General features: G+C 46.2%; 1 protein-coding gene across 1 annotated transcript; it reads right to left on the bottom strand.

Annotated features, from left to right (window-relative positions):
* Positions 1–4,204: 4,204 nt before the first annotated feature.
* On the bottom strand, positions 4,205–5,898 carry Gmppa (GDP-mannose pyrophosphorylase A). Its single transcript, XM_084589892.1, has one exon. It carries the CDS (start codon positions 5,566–5,568, stop codon positions 4,279–4,281), a length of 1,290 nt encoding a protein of 429 aa, XP_084446018.1. The 5' UTR covers positions 5,569–5,898; the 3' UTR covers positions 4,205–4,278.
* Between the last annotated feature and the right edge of the window lie 15,932 nt (positions 5,899–21,830).

The following is a 21,830-nucleotide window of genomic DNA, read 5'->3' on the forward strand; positions in this document are numbered from 1 at the left end:
CGGATCTGCGGTTACTACCTGTCCTAAGTAGACATAATCGCCTACTACTTCCAGTACTTCGCTACCTAATGTAAACTGCTGTTCCTTCCCAAGGCTGTTGAGCATTACCTTAGTCTTCTGCATATTGATTTTCAAGCCTACCTTACTACTTTTCCTGTCTAGGTCATCAAACATTATTTGCAGTTCATCCCCCGAGTTGCTTAGCAAGGTAATGTCATCAGCAAATCGCAGATTACTGAGGTATTCTCCATCTACCCTTATCCCTATCTGCTCCCATTCCAAGTCTCTGAATACCTCCTCTAAGCAAGCTGTGAATAGTACTGGGGCTTGCCTAACCTCTTTCTTTATGGGAATTTTGTTACTTTCTTTATGCAGAACTATGGTTGCTGTGCAGCCACTATATATATCTTCCAGCACTTTCACACATGGCTCGTCTACCTCCTAATTTCGCAATGCCTGCATCACCGCCGATGTTTCAACTGAGTCAAATGCTTTTTCGTAATCAATGAATGCTATGTATAAAGGCTGATTATATTCCGAGCATTTTTCTATCACCTGATTGATGGTATGGATAGATCGATAGTAGAGTACCGTTTCCGAAAACCTGCTTGATCCTTTGCTTGATTGCAGTCTAAGGTTGCTCTTATTCTATTAGCGATTACCTTAGTAAATACCTTATACGTAACAGACAATAAGCTGATTGGTCCGTAATTTTTAAGGTCCTTAGAGTCCCCTTTCTTATGAAGAAAGCATCACGCGTATCTTTTTCCGAGCGCTCAAAAAAAAAAAAGCCCTGGAGAAACATAAGCAATCATGTGACTAGTGCATTCGCGCGCCCCGATTGCCCTGCTCTAACGGTGGCTTAAGAACAAAATCAACTGCGGCCGTGGCTCGCAGCGTGAGACTGATCCCCGTGAGCCAGTCGGCACATGTGACGGTGCAAGGTGCAGCGAGCGGGGCGAGCTTGCTTGGTGGGCTGCAGCCATTGCCATCCTGTCAGCCTAACGCTGGAACTGGCGATCGAGACACGGCCGCAGGTGATTTTGATTCACTGAAGCACTGAAGCTGCAGTTGAGAGCAGCGCAATCGTGGTGCACGAATGCGCTTGTCACGTGATTGTTTTTGTATTTCGCGGGCTTTCTTCGGAACTAGGAAAAAAGATACTAGTGCGACTGCAAATAAATAGAATGAGGGATTCTGAAGGTGCTCTCAGACTTTGCAAATCACATTTATATAAATGCAATAGTTAGTAAATGATTAAAAAATATCTTAGTAATTACTAATTAGGTAATTGCAAAATAAGTTTGAAAAAGTGTGTGGTGCACCAGACGGCTCACAGCTATGTGGGAAACGAACTTAATTGTTTTTTAACGCGAAAGCGTTACTTCGCTATGTTCACAGATTTCTGTCCTCAGACCACGTCCGCAAAATTGTGTCCGCAGCAGTTGCAAGTGATTGAGAAGTGGTAGAGGTTAATGAGTGGTGTCAATCGATAGAGGCTTACATAATGTTGCTGCCAAAAAAATAATTATGCCTATAAGTTAATTAGGTAATTAATTACAGGCAAAAAATGTAAATGTTGTCCGCAGCAGTTGTAATTGAGAAGTGGTAGAGGTTAATGAGTGGTATCAATCGATAGAGGGTGATGTAATGTTGTCCAAAAAATAATTAGGCCAATAGGTTAATTAGGTAATTAGTTGGAGGCAAAAAGTGAAAAAGTAAAGGCGAAAGTGGTCTCATTAGCAAATGGCATAATGCCGCATTTAAATGTATCAAATACTAAAATAGTTAATTAAATCAGTCAGTTAAGCTGACATCAAGAATGTGACGTCACGCAACCGGAAGTAGAGCCGAAAAAGGGCATAGGAAGGGATTGGCGTGCAATTTGAAAGTACCAAAGACTAAAAATGAATAAAGAAGAAGTGAATTAAAGTGGCGTAGAGGATGCGACGTCACGCAAGCAGAAGTGGAGACGAATAAGGGCATAGGAAGGGATTGTTGCGCAATTTGAAAGTACCACAGACTAAAATGGGTAAACAAGAAGTGAATTAAGCAACTAGAAGCAACCAACAGCAGCATCCGTGCTTACGCATTACTCCAATGCAGATTCTGCAGTGCCCTTCAATTTTTTTTAACCTTTGGCTTAAGTTACCTTAGACAGATCTGTACATAAGCTGGATTCATTAAAGCACTAGTGGTGTTTCGTTTCAAGGCTCATTTGGTTAATGGGAAGAATATTTACAATGTTGCAGACTCTGGAAGGGAGCTAGCAATTTATTATTCATTTTAGAAACCATTTTTATTTTGTTTCACATGCTGACTAACTATTTGAGTACAATGATGACCTAATGAGTGGTAGGCCACCGGATGCTGCCATTTGTTGCAGCCACGACAGCCGTACTACTAGAATACTATAGCCATACTTACTGTAGCTGTGAAAGTTGTCTCCTTTAGGGTGGGAGTAGGTGAGCAAGGCTAGTGCTGTGGCAGTTCCTTGTTCCGCATGTTCCTGTTGGTGGCAGTTCCTTGTTCATTTCTAGTGTCCTGTCCTGGAGTATACGAGTTGCAGTGGGAGAGAAGGACCATCATTTTTGATTGCTGATATCTCTATACTTCGTCCATTGCTTGCTCTTCGTCTCACAAGATGTTTGTAGCACTGTGAAAGGCAGAGGCACCGCGGTCCAATTAGGATCACGCACACTACAATAGACAATTGTGCTCCTACGCACCTCTCACCCCCCAAATTGGCCGTGACAGTAGGAGCACAATTCTCTATTATAGTGGGCAGGGGCGAGAGGCACTTGAGAGCACAATTGCAAGGGCTCCTCTGCCTTTCGCAGTGCTGCAGGTATCTTGCGACGAAGTATAGGGGTTATGAAGCTATTTCAAAAATTCTTGCATGGAGTGGCATGATGGAAAACATCGCTTAATTGCTTTCCTTATCCTTGCTAAATGAGATTTTCTGTCCCCTTGAAGTTTAAATTGTTTGAACTGAGCAGTTTAGCAATCGATTAGTTTCTTAGGCAAAATGTATGTCTGGCTATTATGAATTTTATTGCGCAGTACTAAATTTTGCATTGCTATAGACAAGACTGTATTTCAGTAAGTTTGTACATGCATATATTTTACCAGCTTTGCAAAGTAACAGTGACTAATTGATGAACTTGCAGAAGACATTAGGTTCATTCTGTTGTCAAAACAATTTTCCAGGTGGTGTGAGGATGTAAGAGGTCTACAAAACATTATATTTATATCCTCCTGAGTCACAAAGTAAAAGTTCCCAGAAAAAGCTCGAATTCTCTGCAACCAAGTCATTCCAGTTGCTGTGCAGACTTTCTAAAAATAGCAATCTTGAATGTTTAGTAAAGGTTTAAAGGGGGATTGTCTTTAAACATTTTAACATATCTTGTTGAAATTTAGCATGCAAGTGCAGAATAGAATGCAAATTTGAAATATGCATTTAGGTTTGAAACATTTCATGGAGGAAAAGATATGACAAAATAGTTATTCTAATTATGTCATTTCTGGGCCCTTGTGGTAATTTCTTGTTAAAAAGGGCGAGCACAGACATTTCAAAAGGTCCATCGCATGTTATAAATCTTTTTTTCTTTAATTGCAACATATCAGCAGCTCTAAATTTTGGCAAATTACTGCCACATAGTTTTTCCTTTCAGACTTGAAGTGTTTATGATCAAGAAAATGACGTTATAGCAATTTACTTTGGTTTAGCTTGTGTGGTGGACCTTTTGAAAATGTGTGCATCTTCCCAAGAGTGTTCTTCTTTAACAAATTACCATAATAGCCCTAAGAGATGGTATTTTGTCTTATCTTGTCTTCCTGATGAAATGTTTGAAATCTGCATTCTATTCTGCACATGAATTCTGTGTCAAGATATGTTTACAAAAAAAGTTCTCAAAATGAAGACAACACAAGCACCTGCTTGGTCCAAAGTTTGGGACTCTACCTGAAGAAATTTGCCATGTCCTGTCGCAGGAGTACTGCACCGCAGATGCAACAGTACCAAAAAGCAAAATGGGTTGCCACATTCAGTAGAAATCCAGTCAAGTCCTGTAGCCAGTAGCACGTACGTGCAGCGAGTACTGCCGACTCTATGGTTGCGGTATGCAGTTCTACATTTACAGCTAGCCAAAGCATTTTTTTATTACTGTATGTCTATTTTGAAGAAATTGCTGTATAATAAATCTGATGTTAGCAAATGCTTTATTGTCAGTAGAAAACTGAACCCACCGAGCACACAGGGGCTGACTAGTGTGTCTGCTAAAGAATTATTTCATTCTTGTAGCTTTGTGCTAGGTCTTTGTGAGGCAGCACTATGGAGTTGAGCACAATGACTTCAGGAGGCACGCTGACATGGCAGCCTAGCACTGTGATTGAGGGGTTCAAACGACCGTCAGCATTGAAAAGTGGCACATTCTCCATTTTGGCAAAAGGACGGTCTGGGTTCGGGTCGCAGGGCGTGCCTTCCACACGGCTCCAGGCGCCCACTGAGCTGTCCAAGCCCACGATGGAGTGAAGAACTAGCGCGTGGTCGCAGACAGTGGCGTTGGCTAGCACCAGTGATTCGCGGATGCGCACACCGGCACCTATGCGCGCCCCAGGGCCAACTGACACATTAGGCCCCAAAGTGGCAGTCGGGTCCACGCTGGCCGATGGGTGCACAAACACGTCACCCAGTATGGTGGGTCCCTCAGACCCCGGGCGCGCCAGGCGCTCCGGGTGTTCAAGGCGGTACAGCTCGAGGTAGTGCCTATTGGCATAAATGGCTGAACCAGCCGTCTTGAGTTGACTCCACCAATGGCTCGTCTGGAAGACGTGTAGCTGTCGTCCGGCGGCAGCTAGCGGCGAAAGCACGTCGTGCTCCAAGCTGAGGGCGTCCAAGTGGTCGCCCTCTTGAGCGTGCCGGTCGCGCAGCGCGGCACCGGTTCTCTGGAACACGTCTGGACTGCATAGGTAGACTCCGCAGTTGATAACGGCGCTGACGAATGTGGACGGCTTCTCCACGTAGTGCAGCACCTGATGCGTCGCCTTGTCTTCAACGATGCAGCCATAGCTCAGCGACTGCTGGCGCGTAGCTTCTGTAGCCAACACGGTGACCAGGTTGCTCTTAGGCAGCGACCGATGGAAAGCCAGCATTTCCGCCAGCGGAAAGTGACCACACACATCGCCATGAATCAACAAAAAGGCCTCTGGGTCGCCTCGGCGAATCTGGTCGCGAAAGTGGTGGATGCCGCCCGCAGTTCCCAGGGCAGCGTACTCCTGCAAATAGCGCACAGGCAAACCGTATTCGCGGCTGGCACTCTTCACAAAGCCCGTAAGGTCCGCGTCGTCGGCAGGGTAGAACCCGATCAGCAAAATCTCGCGCACACCCGGCAGACCACAGCACGCTTCGACTAAGTGTTGCATCATCGGGCGACCAGCCACCGGGAACAACGGTTTGGGAATGTCGAATGACAGCGGTCGAAATCGGGTGCCCTTTTGAGGGCCTCCGATCAGAATCACGGCCTTCAGCATCCCAGTCGTCTTCGGGGGCGTTGGCGACGCTGGCATCTCGACGGTTCTGTTGATGCGGCTCTTAACAGCTTTATCTCTGCGCTGGCATCGTCAGCAGTCGCCAGCGTGCGGTCGGTCACGGCGGCAGGTGCACCGGTCTCGCGTAAAACCGCGAGACCCGTCGCGTGGCACGCGAAACCGCTGCTATCGGTGTAATCGTAGCGCTGGCAAGGGCGCCTGCACAAAAACAGCGAAATTAAGGGGGCTGAAGAAAGCGCCGAGCCACACATCAGAGTACAGCTATGGTGGCTAGAATGGCGCACAAGGCTTTTTAATCTTGGCGTAGTACGCATGGTAGTGCGCGTTTTCATTTAGCGTTATTTCTTTGGTACACTTTCGTTATTCGCCGCGAGATCGACCTAGAGGTGGCGCCACCGTCACTCCGGTAGTGTGGATATAGTGCTCTAGAAGATTGGGCAGTGTGTCGACCGCGCCGCAAAATGCATGGGAGCGGGGGGGCCGCTTTTGCGATGACGGAGGCGCCGCAGCGCAGAGGGCGCCACCAGCAACTGGTGTGTCAGCCGTCCGGGCGCCCGCGTATGCGCGCTGTGCAGCAGGGTGGATAGCGCGCGCATTCTACGTTCTTGTTTGCTTGTGCGTCGTCTCGAGCTGTTCGCGACAAGATTGTATAAATATGCCGGTTAATAGGGCTCAGTACTGTTAGCAATCACCTAACTTATTTTCCCTTTTGGCCGTCGGCAACACCTCGCGGAAGCAACATGACAGGAGCTGGGCTCTGAAGAAAACAGCTTGGAGAGGGCGTACAAATTCAGACTCGCACACCACGCTTCACTCGCCGTACAGCTTGCTTTAGCATTCCTGAAGCACCTAATTGACGTCCAGAAATTCGCTCGTTTTCAAAAGAGGGCAGTGCGGAGACAGGATGTAAGAAGAAGTCAGACATGCAACATGTGCGTTCGAGCGCTGACTAAAGCTGGCCACAGTAACCCCATTATCAAAACAGTCAAAAATGGTATATTCCGTTATTTCATGCCGACTACAGTAAGTCACCTGAAGCCACAAGAAAAGTTGGCATTCAGTTCGAATGAATTAAATATGGACTACCCCGCATAGAGATAGAGACTACACTACGAACGAACGACACCACACCAGGTAAACGGCTACTAAATAACTAAACACAGTGGGTCAGGAAAGGTGGAAGAAGTGGGAAGTAAAGGATGCACAGAAAAAAAAAAGAAAAGAAATGTGTCGCCTACGAGGGAGGGAGAAAGGAGGCACGCAGCGCCGTGAAAAAAGCGACCGCGAATGTGAACAAAGGTTTGGAATTCTCGTGCGGCACGGCAAACGCACGACGGAGAAGAAAGCAGGCAGCTAAAGACGAAGAAAATTGAGAAATATGACAGGCAATAAAAAAAAAGGGGGAAACAATCGAGTCTAAGAACCAAATGGAGGCCTGGGAATTAAGAAGAAAGCAGTGCACAAAAAAGCTGCAATCGAACGCGTAGATATAAGCGTCGAAATTTAAGTCAACAACTTTGTAAAACTGTACACTAATATAAGAACAAACCATTTATTTTTGTTCCATAAGTTGGAACATCGTTGTAACGGGTAGCTTTAAGTACCCAGAGGTGCGCTCTATACTTAAGACATTTAATCACAATGCATTATAGCTTGACAATGACTTAATTGTTCCAGAAAATGTTTTCATTCTATGTAGTTTTTATTCTGCGTGCTCAAGCAACCGGTAATATGTAAGTCATTGACCCCAGAAGATCGCTGTAGTCCTGTTTTGGTGCACATATAAAATGAAAAAAAAAAAAAAAAAAAAAGAATAGCTTTGAAAAAGAAAGAACGATGGAAAATAGAGGACGCAGAGGCTATTCGCTTCCGCTACATAATCCTTCAGGGAAAGAGAGGTTGTGAGGCCGGCACGGTTTTTCGCCACGAACAAAAACTGCGCAATAGGCTCCAAGCTATAGTCGCAATTTACCCAAAAATTTGGCTCGGGTGTACGATCCTTTTGGACGCCTTTGCACTTCAGATTTTGTAACCTTCATCTAAAATGTGGAGGTTCAAAAATTTTACCTACTTAGAGCACCAGAAAGCTCACACTTGAAGTAACGAAATCTCATGTGTTTTTGCGGCTTCGCTCTTTGCGAAGTAAGCGAACCACGACAAGAGCTCTCAAAGGGAAAATAGTTGAATTCCCTTGGAAGTATTCCACGCGTAATATCAACCTTGTTAACAATTATAGCCTGATTAGTTCTGCAAAGAGCACCCGTGGCAAGTAGCCCGATTATAGTCCGGCAAGCAGTACTTGGCAAGTATATCCAGTCGACTATTCACATTTCCACACCACACACTCGAAGAATAAACACGCATTAGTGTCCGCATCTGAATTAGGCCTTATATTAATTGCATGTGCATTTGGTTCCCGTCACCGTTTTCGCATTTTTCGTTTTCTTGCGGTGCGCGCCAAGAACTGCATCATATCTGCCAATATGACGCGCAATTATAAGTGTTTTTTTTTTTGTTTTTTTTTTTGCTCTGTACCATTTGATGCCAGCAAAGCGTCCGCTCTCAAGTGCCCACTATGAACGTATTCCCTCGTATACATATATGTGACAGGTTTAATTTTTCATATTTTATCTGAAGTATTGCCCTAGCTGTACTTGACATTTTTTTAAATCTAAACAGCTGGTTCACCCTTTGGTCAGCGGCACGTAAACAAATGTCCGCGATATATGTATCATGTTAATTACGAACAGAGAATAAATGCTTGAGTCGTGTATATGTTCCTTTTTTTTTTGCCGCTAAATACCGCAGTGTTTTATGTTAGAACGGTAATAAATAAATGTGCTTTGCTCGTACACTGTATTTGTAATTTCTATAAGTGGTGATTAGGGCACATAAAGAACACATATTAAAGAGATATATTACAGATTACTGACGATTTAAGATAAACGTTGTTATGTATTAATAAGCACAAGCTGCAAAATGTAAGCAGGTGTTCGTAAATAAGGTTCGTAAAAAATAAGCTGTTCCTAAGAGACCTTACGAAGCACAAGCTTTGATTCGCATGTATACTGTTTTTCTCCGCGTGTTAATAGCGCTCCTCGGCAGTAGCCTTTATTCCCTTACTGGAAGAACGAATGCAAAACACCACGCTTCGTTGAAAACATTAAGTACAAGCTCATCTGGACGATTTATGACTGTCCGCAGGAAGAAATGTTGAAAGAGTTTGAAATAGCGATTCAAACATCGCGCGCTGCTCCGTAGGACTGCCCAAGCGAGCACGGCGTCTCCAGATTAACGTAATTGAATGGCAGGGATGAGTTTAGGCACTTGTAATAAGTAGCCCCTTTATTAAATATCGCACCATTTGCGTAGCGTGTCAAAATAGCTCCAAAGAGAACCGCGCCCCTCCCATGGTAGAAGAACACCTCCTGTGTACCCCCGCTATCCCCGCGGCCGCTACGCGCCGAATGTGGCACCCCTGTTGCACGTCGCGCCCTCTCGCGGGAGTCGGTTCCTGTCATCGCAAAAGCGGCCCGCTCTCCGGCGCCGGTCGTCGGCAGCCGGCGGCGCTCGCAGAAACGCACGCTGCGTAGGTCTGCTTCCGAGTTTACGGCGGGTTTGTTGGCGATGAAAACGTGTCTTCTGCAGTATTTCTGCAATATTGCAGAAAAAAATCCAAGGATTTCGCCAATGCAGCAGAAGAGCGGATTTTAGGAAAACAAAGCACGCAACCACCAGTCTTCTAGATTTACTTTGCACGTTTCTTGCGCTGTACCGCGCTCACGCGCCTAATGCTTGGGCCTGCCTAATGACAGCTTTGTTTTCCTTATCGACTTACAGTTTGCACGTGTCTCATGCGGGTGAGACCGACGAATTTAGTGTCAAGCCCACGCAGATACAAGGTTCGTGCTCTGACCTGCAGTGATTTAGATTGAATCGAGAAAGCCTGGTTCATTATATCGTACTTGACTCGAGGATTAAGCAGGTTAAATGTAGCATTGGCAGCGCACTGCATGGCGAGTTGCTTTAGACTGAGTGCACATCAACTCTGGTCCAGACAACCACGCACTAGTATTCCCCAAATATGAGATCACGCCGACACTATGGGTAGGGTCCCTAGAAATATTGCTAGTCTGTCGTCCGCCGGCCGCGGCGGGGGCTGCCGCTGAATGATCGCCGCGGTGGCGCTGCGGTGAACCGGAGTGCGCCACTGCTGACGGAGCAGACGACGCGCGCGCCCGTGCGCTTCGAAATGCATTCGCTGCATGCTCATTGTCAGGTGCCTTGTACATGCGATGCCGCTCTTGTCTTTGATTTCAGTTTAGTCGTAATATTGAATTCGCAGCCGAGTTGTTGGCATAACCACGGATGCGACTTTTTTTTTTTTGTTTTTTTTTTTTTTTTCGTGAGCGAAGTTTTGCGCGCATGCCCGAGCCGATGTAGAAACGAAGCTGCTTTTTATACCCTATTATCCTGCTGAAGCTACCGCCGTGCCGTATTGTAATGAAGACTTCTCAGGATTTTGTGCAAACAATTGCGCTTGCATGGAGAACTATACTAGACGCAAATTCTAGGCTCCAAGGACCATGTGTGCGAGCAACAGAGCGCTGTCGCCGGCGTTTTCATTCACGCTATAGTTTCATCCTAACTTCTTCGGACGTTTAGCTAAGTTATAACACGTATGTAGAACTAGAAACTTTCGGATGCATGCACAATTAAAGCACGCAAGATGGGAACCCGAGCCCTTCAAATCGCACCACGCTTCAGGCAAACTGCTGATAGGCATTGGTACTTAGGAAGCCTAGTAGTGCACTCATCAGAATATGCCATCACTTTTGTTGACTTCCGTTTTGCAACCTCTAAAACATATTTTAACAGCCAGCTGTTAGTTGAGAGGAAGGGCACTAACACTTCTTTCAAACTCTGTCCTTGAAGGTGTTCATTTTCATTTCACCGAGAGCTTTTACCAGCTTTGCCACCTTGTCCTTCGTACGACAAACTGCTCGAGACATAGAAGTCTGTTTCTTAATTTTTTCTTCTTCTTGACAGGGTGTTCTGAGTTAACTTTCGCAAGTATTTGCAGGCTATATGCATGTTGCATCAGACATAATGGTACAGTTCGTCGCAAATTAGTAACGCCCATTGTAGGAGGGAAAGGTCTTGGCAATAGGCTTCAATCCGCTGCCAGGACACAAGCTGAGTTTCGCAATGTCCTGAATAAAATTAATTACCTCTTCTGTCGACTTTACAGCTATCTCCTTGACTTTGTTTCCTCGAATGCACACAGCAGCATTCATGGCAGCTTCACCACTGCGATGGAACAGAACTCGCCGATGGCAATTGCCTCCGGAGATTCGACCTCGCTTGAGTGGCACTAGGCGAATGTTCATTGTTCAACGTCAGAAAGATCGACATTTGTCCCCAGTGGCGGTGGCATGCAGCTTTCTGCATTCCTGGAGCAGGCTCACATCACACCATCCACCACCGCTGTATTCTTCAACTGGCTTCACTGATGCTTCAGGATCAGTGCACTTTTTTTCTTTCTCTGCAGGTCTCCCTGCTGACTGTTTTTGCTCGTACAAGTTGCGCTCCTTTCTCTTGAGAGGCAGGGGTTTCAACAAGTATTTTGGAGTGTCAGGAAACAGCGTTGAGATGGCATCCTTCGTGAGTTGCGTAACATCCCGTGGAATCTCAATTACCTTTACCTGTCTTAAAACTTCGCTCAATAAAGCAGGGTTTGAAGTGTCGCTCACAAACGTCGACACTAGCTTATTCGTGTTACAGTAATATGAGGGCAACCCCGATCCGGATCATCCGATATTTATATATACCGATATTTAAATCAACGTCCAGGATTTCCTGTCTGCAACTCACAAAATAATGAGGAAGATATTCACCACTTGTGGGTTTGCCCGCCACTGAAGCCGACAATATCGGCACCTGACGGCAGTGGGCATTTCACCGAGCAACCCATCTTCGTACATTGCTTGCACGCAAGGGCCTTATCATCGTTCTCTCTTGAATTTTATTAGAACACAGCCAGCCTATTTTCTTTCATTTATTACACCTTTTAATTTTCGTTTTGCATATTCCTTTATGCCCTAGCTGAGACAATAAACAATGTTATTGCCTTTGCCGCCGCGCTTGATGTTGCGCTCCCACTCTTGCCTCTTCCCTGCGTATTTCGGTGTCCTGAAGAGAGAACATATTTCATCTTGCACGAGCGCTACCCGGTCTTGCACCCGGGCAAGAAACACGTGCTATCACGCTTACCCCGTTTTCTGGACATGACGCGATCACATATCCATAAAAAAGGCACACTTGCACACATGCTAGCTAATTTGCGCACATTCCGGCTCGCGAGCGAAAAAAAAAGTGCGCGTGGTGTACGAGCCTTGCCACGCTACCAACGGATCAGCGCGGCGCAGATTCGCAGTACGGCACAACCGCCACAGCACCACGTACACAACGCGACCACGCTCCGAATGCGTACAGCGCCCCCTGCGCTTTCATCCGGGAAGCGGCCAACCGGTTCTATGGGCCTGGTGCGCTGCAGCTTTGGCCGAACATGTGGCGCCGTCTGGGAGGCGCCGCTGTAAAAGGCGGCTGTCTGGATCCGCAACCGGGGGTAGCGCCGACGCTTTGTTCCGATTTCTTTTTGGTTCCCCGTAAGAATAAAAAATAAACAGCGACTAAAACAAGGGCCTGTACTTACTTAGTCATTTCGAATCTCATATCGCACCCATTGCTTTTCGTTTCGGCTGCGCATTTCCCACTTTTTCTTTTCTTTTTTTTTTTTTTTTGGTACAGTACTTGACGCTAGGTTTCTTTCAAGCATGCACGAGCGATCGCTTCTTTGTATCGAGCGCGCAACACGCGAAAAATACACACAAAAAAAAAACGGGTCTTTTTTTTTTTTTTTTTTTTTTTTTACTTCTGGACCCAACTCGAGCTCTAAAAGTTGTTGTAACCAGCGCTGGCAGGTCTTCGGACACAGCCTGTGTTGTAGAGAGCGCGGAGCCTTCCTGCCCAACGGGAGCTTTTTTTTTTTTTTTTTTCTAACGACTTCCTAATGATAGTTTCCAGCTGTTCTCGGTGCTCGCTTTTGGGAAGCCTAGCCTGACGTAAAAGACGTAGAAGCACGACATGGAGAGCGAAGTACATTGCAGGAGTGCGCGCTTGCTGACTTCACACACGTTCATGGCTCCCCGCAAAGAGAAAACGTCCTTTTAAACTAACAGCTCGATCTGCTGTTGTGTTTATGGGTGTCATAATAGGTACAAAAAAAAAAAACCGTCGAGAGGCAATCGAAAATCAAGTTGTTTCTTTTTTTTGCGGTTTCCTTGGAAATCATACGAGAGCGATGTGTCGCATCGTTAACAGTGGCACCCGGCCTTGCAGATGCAACTGGCACCCGTCATATTGCGTGGGTTTGCCAACAACTACATAAAAAAAAATGAATTACATATGTGGTGAAAAGACGCCGAAAGGGCCGAATAAAACTTACCTCCAAGCTGACTTCGTAGAAGGCGGTTTTCATTTCGTTAGCGCATTTTCTGAAGGCCCTTCTGCACTGTGAAGTTCCCCGCGCACTCCACGCACGTGCTGGCTTCGTAAAGTTTCTGACCGCGCACCAAGCAGTTATTCTTAAATCAAGTCTCAACATTCCCGATCACGCAAAATCCCCCGAACAGCACGCGCTGTGGAGCTTGCTCAGCTATGGCTGTTTTTCCGCGCACTGAACCGTCACCACTTATTTCGACGCATCGAGTAGAAAATAAAAACTACGGTAGAACTGCCGAGCGCCGAAAAAGCACGTGCACGCAAGGCCCGACGCCTTAGGGTACATCTCCATATACAGCCTGCTCGTCCCGTTGATTTTTTTTTTTTTTTTTTAGAGCCTTTCTATTGACCAACGGAGCCCAGCTCTCGGCTGTCGCTTCTGGGGGGTCTAGCATGCCGCTTCCACATACACTGCCACCGAGGGGAAAAGCCAGTGCTGCGCATTGCACACTGGCTTAGTTTTTGTTTTATTTATGTCTTTACTTTCAAAGTGCCATATTGTTCGGGTTCCGAATTCCTACTTCAAAGAAAAAAAAAAAACAACCGTAGAGCCGCCAGCAGAAGCGCTCGCGCGCCGACGATGCGCTGCGCCCAAAGCGCCGGCTGCCGTCTCCCAGACGGCATGAATGGGTAGCGGCTTTCTTCGCTTTGTTTTTGGTTTATTTTTCAACACGCACACATGGTACATGTGTCTGTTATGTACGCGTGTGACAAGAGGCAGGAAATGACCGACAAAAGTTTTCTTCTCACAAGGTTTCTGCCGAGAAGAGTAGACTTCGCGTTCACTCCGCCGCCTCTCTTCGACGAGCAGACATACCACATATGGGTGCGCCGGCGGGAGGTGGCGCTACTTGTTCCGGAGCAGTGGCGCCTCCATACCAGCGCACTAGGCCCATAGGGAACCCCGCTCGGACGGCAGACTAGCAAATACTTCTAGGGACTCTACTATGGGCCTGGTGCGCTGCAGCTTTGGCCTAAAACCCCTCAATAAACTAAAAGTAGCGCCATCTCCTCTCTCCTCCTCCGGCGGCGCCGCTCCTCCTCTCGCATTAAGACCGTGGCTCCACCTACGGGGTGCGCGACTAGCGCGCGCTCTCCGGAGCAGGCGCCCTTCACAGCCGATAACAGCCGTCTCGATCAGCGCCGCGCGCGCGCCGATCGAGGCGGCCGTGCGCCGGGTCTCACCAGAGCCTTGCATTTTGTCGCAATGTGTTCAGGTTAAAATATTACTCACTGCTGAAACATAATTACCGAATGTTGACAGGGATTTCCCGCCAGAATAGTTTCAGCTGTGAGTGTCATACACCACATATACGCGATTTCGGCGTTGGTTCAACTCGCCGTCATCTCCGTGTGTCTGTAGTTCGTCACATTTGGCCACTCAGCGGCATGCTTTATAAAATTTGTAACTAGGCGGCGGACAGGAACAATTTTGGAACAGTCTGTGTATGGTTTCTTCGCAGCGTTGACTGGATTGCGAGCTGCCGGTAAACTTGAGAAGTGTGGCAGCAGCTGTCTTCCATGTATTTTCAACTTCAGCTGCAGATCAAATTAACTATAGGCGGCGGAAGCTGCAGTCTGTGTGGAGTCTTTGCAGGTTGGACTGAATTGTAAGCTACCGTGAAACTTGAGAAGCATGGTAGCAGTTTTTTTTTATATTTTGTGCTGAAACGGTTCCGTTTTCAACTGTCAGTGCGTGACACCATTTGTACGCGATGTCTGCGTTGGTTGAACTCGCCTTCACCACCGTGCTTCTATCAGCCGCCGGCCAAAGAGCGCAACATGCTTGAAAAAAAAAAATTAAATAGCCAGCGGGAACGATTTAGTAGCAGTCCGCGTGGCAGCAAAACACACGGCGATATGTGCCGCGCGCGCGCCGCCCGCCCCGCTGAAAAGGAGGGAGCTGCACGCCCAGCAAAAAAAAAAAAAAGCGCGCGCGCGCACGTGACGGCGCTCGGCCAATGAGAGGGCCGAACGACGAAGGAGAGCGCAGGAGAGGAGGCGGGCGGCAAACTTCACATGTTGGCGCTACTTTTAGTTTATTGAGGGGTTTTACTTTGGCCGAACATGTGGCGCCGTCTGGGAGGCGCCGCTGTAAAAGGCGGCTGTCTGGATCCGCAACCGTGGGTAGCGCCGACGCTGTGTTCCGATTTCTTTTTGGTTCCCCGTAAGAATAAAAAATAAACAGCGACTAAAACAAGGGCCTGTACTTACTTAGTCATTTCGAATCTCATATCTCACCCATTGCTTTTTGTTTCGGCTGCGCATTTCCCACTTTTTTTTTTTTGTACAGTACTTGACGCTAGGTTTCTTTCAAGCATGCACGGGCGATCGCTTGTTTGTATCGAGCGCGAAACACGCGAAAAACGCACACAAAAAAACGGGTCTTTTTTTTTAATTTTACTTCTGGACCCAACTCGAGCTCTAAAAGTTGTAACCAGCGCTGGCAGGTTTTCGGACACAGCCTGTATTGTAGAGAGCGCGGAGCCTTCCTGCCCAACGAGAGCTTTTTTTTTTTTTTCTAACGACTTTCTAATGATAGTTTCCAGCTGTTCTCGGTGCTCGCTTTTGGGAAGCCTAGCCTGACGTAAAAGACGTAGAAGCACGACATGGAGAGCGAAGCACATTGCAGGAGTGCGCGCTTGCTGACTTGACACACGTTCATGGCTCCCCGCAAAGAGAAAACGTCCTTTTAAACTAACAGCTCGATCTGTTGTTATGTTTATGGGTGTCATAAAAGTTAAAAAAAAACACCGTCGGCAGGCAATCGAAAATCGTTTTTTTTTTTTTTTTTTTTTTTTTTGCGGTTTCCTTGGAAATCATACGAGAGCGAAGTAAGTGTCGCATCGTTAGCAGTGGCACCAGGCCTTGCAGACGCAACTGGCATCCGTGATATTGCGTGGGTTTTCCAAGAACTACATAAAAAAAAAACGGATTACATATGTGGTAAAGAGACGCCGAAAGGGCCGAATAAAACTTACCTCCAAGCTGACGTCGTAGAAGGCGGTTTTCATTTCGTTAGCGCATTTTCTGAAGGCCCTTCTGCACTGTGAAGTTCCCCGCGCACTCCACGCACGTGCTGGCTTCGTACAGTTTCTGACCGCGCACCAAGCAGTTATTCTTAAATCAAGTCTCAACATTCCCGATCACGCGAAATCCCCCGAACAGCACGCGCTGTGGAGCTTGCTCAGCTATGGCTGTTTTTCCGAGCACTGAACCGTCACCACTTATTTCGACGCATCGAGTAGAAAATAAAAACTACGGTAGAACTGCCGAGCGCCGAAAAAGCACGTGCACGCAAGGCCCGACGCCTTAGGGTACATCTCCATATACAGCCTGCTCGTCCCGTCCTGGGGAAAAAAAAATCACGTCTTCCCGTCCTGGGGAAGACGTGATTTTTTTTTTTTTTAAGAGCCTTTCTATTGACCAACGGAGCCCAGCTCTCGGCTGTCGCTTCTGGGGGGTCTAGCATGCCGTTTCCACATACACTGCCACCGAGGGGAAAAGCCAGTGCTGCGCATTGCACACTGGCTTAGTTTTTGTTTTATTTATGTCTTTACTTTCAAAGTGCCATATTGTTCGGGCTCCGAATTCCTACTTCAAAGGAGAAAAAAAACCGTAGAGCCGCCAGCAGAAGCGCTCGCGCGCCGACGATGCGCTGCGCCCAAAGCGCCGGCGGCCTTCTCCCAGACGGCATGAATGGGTAGCGGCTTTCTTCGCTTTGTTTTTGGTTTATTTTTCAACACGCACACATGGTACATGTGTCTGTTATGTACGCGTGTGACACGAGGCAGGAAATGACCGGCAAAAGTTTTCTTCTCACAAGGTTTCTGCCGAGAAGAGTAGACTTCGCGTTCACTCCGCCGCCTCTCTTCGACGAGCAGACATACCACATATAGGTGCGCCGGCGGGAGGTGGCGCTACTTGTTCCGGAGCAGTGGCGCCTCCATACCAGCGCACTAGGCCCATACAGGAAAGCTGATTGTTCACGTGTACAGCGCTGAGTGGATTGAATTTGCCGAGATGCTTTTTGCGACCACTGTCATAGAATGTGATAGTGTATTAATGCATGCGCCACTAACTGTAAATGATTTCCTGAAACCGAGGAAAGTATAAGGGATTTTTGATGTGTGTGATGTTAATATATAACGGTAAATTAGTAGTGTAATTATTTTGTTTTGCAATGCGAATAAATTTCACCCCGTGAGAGAACTTTTACACACTTGACAGAATTTACAATAATCAGCGATTAATTTGTGGTAATGTTAATGTGCAAGCTACGAATTACTCGCTGCGAAGACATTGCGCATGAGCACTGCCATGTTCTGGGAAGTAATTTTACAGGCTGAAAATTTCTTTATCACTAATTATTTAGCAGTGACTAAATCTTATGCGAAGTAAAATATTAGGGTTCCAAAGCAGATGCCGGATATAAAACTATTCCGAAAGAAATGGAGGTCATCTTATCATGCGACTATAAAAATGTATTTATTCCCGAACTAAACACTGATGGAGGTCATCTTATCATGCGACTATAAAAATGTATTTATTCCCGAACTAAACACTGATATTTAATCTCGCATGAAGCTGTTTTACTCCTGTCAGAAATGACAAGTTTTGTCGGAAGACATCACTTGGACGAAAAGGGATTATATATATAATGATTATAATAGGCTACCAGTAAAGTACATTGATCTAGGTGTATTATGTAATATTTAGGGTAACAATTAGGTGCAGGGAATATGTTTCCCAAACATTCGAGCATTTCTCTAAAGCAAAATGTGCTCACTAAAACTTTTACGGATGCACAGAAGCCTTCAACAACAAAAGAAAAGAAATGCATATTGGCCCGGGTTTAACGCATGAAAGCGGCATCGGCTAGGACGGATGATTGCAGAGGCTGGTTTTTGTGTCGGTTTTTTTTTTCATTATTAACACCACATTTTCCACGTGGGATTGTTTATTGTGCAGTCAAATCCCACAGCAGAGGAACGCCTTTCGAAACGGTTGTGATTGAATCCCCCGTTCTCGAAATCAGCAGTCGAGCGCCCTTACCATTGAGACACCGCGACAGAGGTTTAAAAGCAAAAAAAAACAAAAAACAAACAAACAAAAAAAGACAAAGTACTCACACAACTCTATCGTGCATACAGACTGCATAGCACGCATAGAGTGGTCTGTTCAAACTGCATTCTGCTATATGAAGCAGTCTGCGATGGCATATGTTTTAGTAGCTGCGGTATTCCAAACAGAAACGGGAATATGCGATTTCTGAGCGTTTGCATTAACTTTTATTGACGGCAACGACCTGTTTTGCTTTGACACGACGGTAACGACAGTACCACTTCGTTTGAGACATTGCATGTCAAAGGATCTCAAGCGCCGAAGACCGCGATGGATGATGTCCTTATCCAAGCATGATGCATGCTCGATACGGACAAGTATATATATTTTTTAATGAAGCGTGGGGTTATAGACTGTTCATTTTTATTTTGCAAGAGGCATATAGGTAAGCAAAAGTGCACAGGAACGATGAAACAAACAAAACACTCCTGTACACGCCGCATGCGCGCGCTTAAATCTCTGCGGGCTGGCCCGCGACGCGAAAACGCATCCACACTGAGTAGGTTTCGCCGCTGAGCCGCAAGGTGGCGACTCTGCTCGATCTCGAGGCCAATACTTCAATACTCTCTAGTGGAGCGAGCGGCGAGGCGCAGGCGAGCCCTTTTCTAACTGACGCCATGAGATGGCGCCACCGCAACTTTTCATAGTCACAGGAATTCGCGGAATTTTGAAAAGTTCGTCTGTTATCTTGGGTTTTTATCTCATTTACTAATTAAAATCGCACATTTATTTCTTCTGGCTGCTCTCCGCCTGACAGTTACAATGACTAGCCTTGTTAAGGATCAAAACGCGCGTGTCCAAAAACCAGTAACTGAGCAAAGATACAACCAATACAACATTTCTACTGTCGCGTTGTCGGCCAAACTTCGACTTGCAGAGTGATTTTTTGGGGCGAAACGTCATCGCAGAACGACGACCCGTAAGCATGACATGCAGAGCAAATTATCTGTGCGACTATTACTGTGGTTTGAAGATCAAGACCCGCAAGCAATATCATGTGTGTACCCACAGCCATTTAATATTCACACACTTTCCGAAGTAAAGCGGTTAAGCTAAATTTTATGCCGCATTTTGAGCTCATAAATGGTTTAGTGAAGTCGATGCGCTTGTAATTATGAGCTATTTACCGCTATACTACAACATCGACAACGCACTGCATAGCACGTGTTGACACGCGCTCCAATTACTGCGGACGGACTTTTGCGTGGCGTTGCCACTCTGACAGAAACGACAGAAAATAATTTTTGTCGACTAATGCAGAGTTGGGACGCAGTGCTATAGCTGGGAATCGTGATTTTATTACTTGTATAATACCATTAATGGTCCTGCAAGAGAAATATTACAATGAGATGGACGTACTGCTAAGAACCATTCAAAGTGTTACGCCAATACAACATATCTAGCTAAAATACAAACTGGAAGTGGTTTAATTATGGTTCGACCGGGGTAGATGAGCGATGGCTCCGTATAGCGTTTGTTTTTGGATTCTACTCGCTGCGACTTTTTAAACGATATGAGTTGCTCGTATTATTTTTTTTGTTACAAATAACTAATGGCACTTAATTAGGACCTGCAATTAGTTCAATCGTAATTGAGATAAGGTATATACATCGATATATGACGTGAAACTGCAGCATAAAGTTCAGTATCAAATCACAAGTAACTTTTTTGGCAACTAATTAAAACTTATAGTTTGCCCGCAGCACTGATACTCAACAGAAGCTATCCAACATGACGATGTTGGGGCTTAAAGTTAAAGGAGTATAGACACCATTTTTTGAAGCGTCGGAAGGAATACGATTGCTTTCCTGGTTATACAGAGATGCTCCCCAAGCAATCCCAACCTTGCACGTTTCCGCGAAGATATTTTAATTTGATTTTAAAAACAAGCCAGGCAAGTACTCCGTTTTTCAAAACCCATTGGCATCGACATCTCTGTGACGAAAACGTGTACATAGGTAAACAACATGACGTCATCAAACAACTCTGACGTGGAGTCGGCAAAGCAAAGAGCAGTGACGACACATGGCCGGACTCGAACAGCGCCGCCGCCACTTCCGGCCGTGCCCTGAGAAAGAACTCCGCTTCTGCTCGCTTTAATCGTGACTGATAGTCATTTGTACAAATAGTTATGTAAGCGAATGAACAGCGATTAGCGATAGCTAGAGTACCGATAGCGGTTTGAGGCAGCTATGACTTGGGAGCCGATCGCGGCGGCCACGGCTTTACGCATCCAGATTGCCTTGACTGCGCCAGATGGCGCCACATGCTTGGACGGCGGCACGCATGCCTGCCGCGTCGGGACCAATCAGCGCGTGAACAGGCGTGAGCACGGGAGCCATCGGGAGAGCTTACGGGTTACGGTGGCTGATCGCGTCATTACTAAAACATTTTTTTTAGAACAGCTTGGCTCACAGAGTTGGTCAACCGGACTGATAAAGCAGCATCTTTACGGTTCCTTTGTTCAACATTCCTACCAGTTGACATTTCCTGCGCGTCAACCCACCAAGCTTTCGTGGCTGCTGCTGATTCCAGCTTCGTCAATTGAGTCGCATGCGAGCGCGTCAGGATTAAAGTGCCCGGCAATGTTAGCAACATCCACGCTATTGGGCGAAGCAACGTCGCAGTACTAATTATGCTACGCTGAAACGCTGCTCGACGACATTTTCGTGCACGTGCGACAGTAAGCAGACGAAAAACGCGACCCGAATGCGTCATCAGATTTTGTGTTTACGTGATCACCAACTTTGCCAGTAAGGGGCGCTCGTGTGGCGTTCTCGTATCTTTGACGTCATCGCGCGCTCGTGTCTGGAGAGATCGAAACCGAAACTGGCCTTGATAAATGCACTGATAACAAATTAATTGGTTTGTGCTGGGGCTTTTGGGTCGCAGTCCCTCTGTTTTGGACCACTGTGGATCGATTAAAGCAAAAATACCGGAACAGAAAATGTACGTGTCTATACTCCTTTAAGTATTTATTCCTAATTAACGAATTAAGCCTGCACTATAATACAATGATATATGACGATTGCATAGAAGAAAGTTCAGTTTTATTCACAATTATTAATTAACATATATATCCCAGACGGCCACTGACGTCCGACGGACAGCCGAACTCGGCCGCAACTCGGCGGCCGATTTCGGACGTCCGCCGGAATTCCGGCGTACGTACGAAAGCGGATGGTCGAATCTGTTCGCCCAGCGGACAGCCGCCGTACGTCCGCCACTGGATTTGCTTTTACACAGCTATGATATAGTTTGTAGTCGTCGTGCTCGTCTGAACTGCGTATAAATCAGTAATGCCGTCAAGTCTGCATTATATGATGCCAGAGCGAATCGATGCGATAGAAAGCGTTTCCATTAAACAGTTTTTTTTTTATTTTCCGCATGTTTCATCGTTGAATTCTTCCATCAAAAATTTTTGATTAAAAGTTAAATGACCATTAAACATTTTTCTATCATGATGCTTCGGTGAAATTTTAATCAGTGGCTGAACAGACGCAGCAAGCAGCAAGCTCAAAAAGAGTGAAACCGAATCTATCCTCAAAAAAATCTGAAATGAGCCAATCCAATCCACCTGACAAGTTGACGTT

Source organism: Amblyomma maculatum, chromosome 1 (assembly GCF_055883805.1).
Source record: "Amblyomma maculatum isolate TAMU_Amacu chromosome 1, ASM5588380v1, whole genome shotgun sequence".
NCBI lineage: Eukaryota > Metazoa > Arthropoda > Arachnida > Ixodida > Ixodidae > Amblyomma > Amblyomma maculatum.